The sequence below is a fragment of the Anomaloglossus baeobatrachus genome, chromosome 2 (genome assembly GCF_048569485.1).
Source record: "Anomaloglossus baeobatrachus isolate aAnoBae1 chromosome 2, aAnoBae1.hap1, whole genome shotgun sequence".
NCBI lineage: Eukaryota > Metazoa > Chordata > Amphibia > Anura > Aromobatidae > Anomaloglossus > Anomaloglossus baeobatrachus.
Genome location: NC_134354.1, coordinates 454,208,807 through 454,214,322, shown reverse-complemented (window position 1 = coordinate 454,214,322; position 5,516 = coordinate 454,208,807). Strand labels below are relative to the sequence as shown.

Here is a 5,516-nt window from a genome sequence, read left to right as displayed (position 1 = left end):
TGTGGCTGTGTTTCACGATGGCTGTCACTAACAGACATGACTGCACACTGACAGCACTGCTGTATATACATCACAGGAGGGGCAGGGGGCATAAACGTTACTGGAGTGGCAAACAGCTCTGGTGGTGTACTCATTACTGCGATGGGTGACATAGCGCTCTGGGGGACCCATATAGTTCTGGGGGGGGCCACACAGACTGCTCTAATTCATATATACACACACACACAGTACTGCTTCTTACACACACAGCTCTGACACACACACACTACAATGCACCCTCTACACACACACACACACACACACACACACACACACTACAATGCACCCCCTACACACACACACACACACACACACACACAATGCACCCCACATCACCTCCTACACACACACAATGCACCCCACATCACCACACACTACAATGCAGCCCCCACACACACACACTGCACCCCACATCACCTCCCACAATCACACACAATGCACCCCACATCACCTCACACACACACACACACAATGCACCCCACATCATCTCACACACACACACACACACACACACAATGCACCCCACATCATCTCACACACACACACACACACAATGCACCCCACATCACCACACACACACACACACACACAATGCACCCCACATCACCTCACACACACACACAATGCACCCCACATCACCTCACAAACTCACACACAATGCACCCCACATCACCTCTCACACACACACACAGAGAATACAATGCACCCCCCCCATTACCCCTCCCCCCACATACAATACAATGCACCCCCCCAATAACCCTCCCCCACACACAATACAATGCACCCCTCATTACCCTTCCCCACACAGAATACAATGCACCCTCCATTACCCTTCCCCACACACACACGATACAATGCACCCTCCATTACCCCTCCCCCCACACACAATACAACCCTCATCACCCCCTACACACACAAATTACACTGCCCCATCACTACACACTCCTCCCCCCTTCCTCGGAATACAGTACTCCTCCTCTGCCTGTCACAGAGCTGTGTTCCTTCACAAATGTTCCCCGTTGTGTCCTCAGCCCCTCCTCACTCATCCCCATTAATTACACCTGTCTCTTCAGCTCCTTCATGGAGCGCTCGCTTCCTCTTGTCCCCTGTGTGGCGCCTGCAGCACTGTGATGACGTCAGCAAGGTGCTGATCTCATCACGTTGCTGCACGTCGGGGGCGGGGCCGGGTCCCGGCGCGCTGTTCAAATGTATTTACGTCTGAAAGACGCAAATACATTTGAATAGGAACGGAAAGAGGAAGCTGCGGTCATCGGCTCTGCTGCGCTCCTCTACACTGGGTGCATGCCGAGCACAGCGCACAGCAGAGCCGACAGAGCACAGCGCGCTGCCTCCTGCTAGTGTGCCTGGCATGCACACAGTGTAGAGGAGCGCAGCGGGGACAGCAGATACAGCGGCGCACTACACCGTGCCCCTGCTTCTAGGGAGGGGGAGGGAGGGGAGCTGCCCGCCCCTCGCTGGGTACGGCTGCAGCACATAGCAGGGAGCATTAGCACACCTGACCCCGGAAGTACAAGCGGCCGCTGGTACTTCCGGTGTCAATCAGCGTCCTGTGCCCGCAGTTTGTTTTTGCGTCTTAAAGACGCAGATACAAATAAATAGCGGTGCTTCAACACCCCGCGCCTCCCCCCCCGAAAACACAGCTGATTTATTAGACTGTCTTTACGGAGGGTGAGAGGGTGTGAAGAAAAAAAAATGCTGACAGGTGCCAAGTATGGTGGGGGCCCCCTTAAAAGCTCTTTTGGTGGGGGCCCCTGGGCTGGAGCCCTGTCTGCCCCGCCTATAATCCGGCCCTGACCGCCGCCATCATTGCAGTGGGTGGTGAGTGTGCTCTGTGATTCTGCGGCTGGACTGCAATGAAATAGCTACGGAGGCAGCGTATATGCAGATAAAAATTTCAGCTCAATGACCTCTTCATTAAGCCGAAATCTCAATCTGCACATGCACCAATTTAATTAACGACCGATAATCTGGCTGCAGAATCAAACTGCATGAAATTTCAAAAAGGAGGCATGTTTAACAGTGACCTATAAATGAAACATAGGAGGCACATGTATGGGCGGAGAAGCAGAAGGAAACTATCCCCACGTCCCTCCCTTTTGCACACCAATGCACTAAAGATGTGATTAAATGAAAAATTTGGATTCTCTCATTGCAAATATCATTTTAATCAGCATCTCATCGCCATTATGGCCGTGGATTTACGTTATAGTGCTAAATCCTGCTGACAGGCTCTTTACATAGCATGACACAGGAGGAAAAGTGCTATGTGCCTTAACCCCTTCACCTCCAACTTATCTTCACTTTCACGACCAAGACAATTTTCTTCGATTCTGACCAGTGTCAATTTATGATGTAATAACTCTGGAATGCTTCAATGGATCCCAGTTAATCTGAGAAAAAATTTTTTGTAACACATTGTACTTCATGTTAGTAGTAAATTTAGGACAAGATTTTTTTTGTTTGTCAAAATATCAGATTTGGCAAAAGTTTTGAAAATTAGCTGCTTGTGTAAACTAAATGTAAGGCATCATTTAGATATCAGTGATTATTCTAGTATGCAAAAAAAAGTGTCTTTTCATCAGTGTTTTAGTATTTGGACAATGTAATGAGCAGGAGAATCCTTACAATGTTGAAAACAAACAGCACATGGATTTATTTACTTTACTCGCTTTAATAGCGCCATTAATTCCACAATGTTTTATAGAAATAAAGGATGGCAATGTGTGTAGTCAGTAATTTGTCAGTCCTATAATTGGATAGACATATCTCTGATTCTTTTGCTGCTCACACTGTCCGCAAAAAAACAAAACGTGAACAGCTCTATAGATTATAATGGATACATGTTCTATCCCAGAAAAACAAGGATAAAACGTACATCTTTGTGGCTTAAGGCTAGGTTTACAAGGCTTTACAGTGGCTATATCTTATGGTCTGTGTTATGAATGGAAATCTCAGCTCAAATGTTTTTCTCCTGACCCGAACTAACACTGTTATAGGAGGTTGTTCACTCAGGTCATTACAATAATTGTGGCCTTAAGATGGGCTGTAAAATATGGCCACTATACAATTGTTTGAATTTATTTTAAAGGTGGTACTCACATTTGGCTGGGTTCAGTTGGGTGTATGAGAAATCATCAGATTTACTTCTAGAAACAACCCCACAATTTTCAGGTGTATTCTCATTCCTATTTCCTCTAGGTTATCTGCATCATCCCATGTAGCAGTTTTTCACATCCCTATAGCATCCATTTTTTTTGCATGTATACATTGGAGTTGGCTGCATGAGCATTCTTGGGACAGCTACTTAATGTGTATGACTACCTTAAAAGCTAATGCATCTACTTTATTAGTTTATCATATTTATAAGCAGAATGAGAAACATTTTTTTTTTCTAATCTGCATTTATTTAGCGAATTTAGATTTTTTATTTTCATATTTTATTTTGGCAAGGTTAAGCTTTACTTTTTTTATGCTTTTGAAAAACCATAGAAAGACGTGATGAGTCCTTCTCTGCAAGATTCCCACAAGACTAATTATTAAAACCTTTAGGCACCCTTACATTTTTTTCCAGTGTCAAATTAATGTTTCTCTGGATATGTACTTTGATGTTCGACCTTTCAATTATTCTTCTACAAACAGGACAATTATAGGTGTGCCTCCATGTTCAGACAGCCATATTCTAGAATTACATACCTAATCGGCAACAATATGAACAATGCAGGAGCTTAAAATTTGAGATGTAATAGAAAGAGGCATGAAAATAAATACACATAGGATCACTTTATTGAAACCATTTTATCTGTTTGTCTAGGTAACACAGTAACCAATACCTGAAATTATCAGTCTATATGTATGTAGATTAGAGAACTGGTTGAGCAGTCAGGCATATTACTTCTAGTAGTGTCACGTCACAACCTTGTGTATCCACAGCAGACTACACTTGTAAGAAGCAGTTCTACTCACCAAGTTACATTTACTTGCCTACCTTGTTCAGTGCAAGATATAAATAATGCCAGTCTGTGGCAGAAAAGGATGTAGGTATGAGATTTTATAGATCTCTAGTTCTGTTCAAACACAGGTTTACCTGGGATTTACATAAAGAGGTTTGGGACAAAGTGATATCACAAGTGAGAAATATAGCAAGCCAGTGATAAATTGGTAGGAGGGCTGAAAGCCAGGCATGAGTCATGTGCACAGCACTGTAAATACCATCCAAACATTAGCACTGAATACTGAAGTGTGAATCCCTGTTCACAATACCATGGCTCCAGAAAATACAAAAAGAAAAAAAAAAAAGCTAAAAAGCAAAGAAAAGTATACTAAACTGCCTGTGAAAAACCAAAATGGGAGAATGCATAATAAAGGTAATGAGAACCTGAAAGTATGGACAGGTGATAAATCAGATTCTAAAAAATACATTAACCACAAACCCAGTTACCATATCATAGGGAAGTGTCAATGACAAAGGTTTAGGGTCTACTGCTGATGACTAAAGAGATACAAATCCAGGCTCGAAATACAAAGTGATGACGTCGCTGTACATGGTGGAGCTTTCAGAAGAGGCATTTGGCAACAAACAGGTCTGGTAGAGGATCAGTTTTTAAAACGAAGACACAAAAGGCACCTTGACATGGCGGTCTCTGGAGAGATATTATGTTCAAATCCTTATGGCAATAGGATAAGCAGTTGTGTTCTTAAATAATAACTTTATGCAAGGCATGAATACTGATCTTGTTAAATTGGCTCTGGTTTTAGTTTCTCTGCTAGGAAGTCGTTGACGAAATTCTGCACAATATCCGGCGTGATCTCTTCCACATCCTTGACATACTTTGCCCGGGCAGACATGTCCAGTATGGTCAGCAAAGGTGCAGCTTCTGGGAGGTTAGTGAAATCTCTTAGGGAGTCTGTCATGTCATCCTGAAATGGTAAAGACAAATATTATTACCCCCAGGCAGGTTCAATGTTTTTTTACTATTAAAATTTGCTTGATGTAGAGACATAGCAAATATACAATGGTATCCCCATTGCAGATAAAGCCTCTCTAATTATATCATGAACAATGCGGTGGTTGTTTCATGTTCTGAAGCAGAAGCGCACCAATCCCCTCTCCTGCTTTGCTGGTTTGGATAAGCAGCACTGTCAAACCACTGCATCTAATTGTGCACTCTGACACTGCAAGCAGAAGCAGCTTTGTCTCTGCGAAATCCGAGGAGTGCTTTCCCGGCCAGCCTTTGTGCAAACAAGCTCTATTAGAAAGCGCTTGTAAGCACTGTTCAACTTGAGCAGCAAGCTTTTAGCAATAAAATGAGAAAAAAAAATCCCTGCATTTATGAAGAGAGAATTTTTAATGGCAAGTAAATTTCAATATTGTTTGTTTTCACAAGTCCTTGCAAGTTAACCATTTTAGATGATGGGACTAACACAAACTACTCACTTGCCTGTGCATAAATTCTAAC

At 43.2% G+C, this 5,516-nt stretch overlaps 1 protein-coding gene across 2 annotated transcripts in view; it reads right to left on the bottom strand.

Annotated features, from left to right (window-relative positions):
• Nucleotides 1-3,825: 3,825 nt before the first annotated feature.
• The window catches only part of NXN (nucleoredoxin), a 235,729-nt gene continuing 234,038 nt past the window's right edge, over nt 3,826-5,516 (bottom strand). For both annotated transcript variants that reach the window (XM_075336309.1, XM_075336310.1), the window contains exon 8: nt 3,826-4,977. In XM_075336309.1, coding sequence (XP_075192424.1) covers nt 4,795-4,977 — 183 coding nt within the window. In that variant the 3' untranslated portion in view covers nt 3,826-4,794. The remainder of the gene's footprint in view (nt 4,978-5,516) is intronic.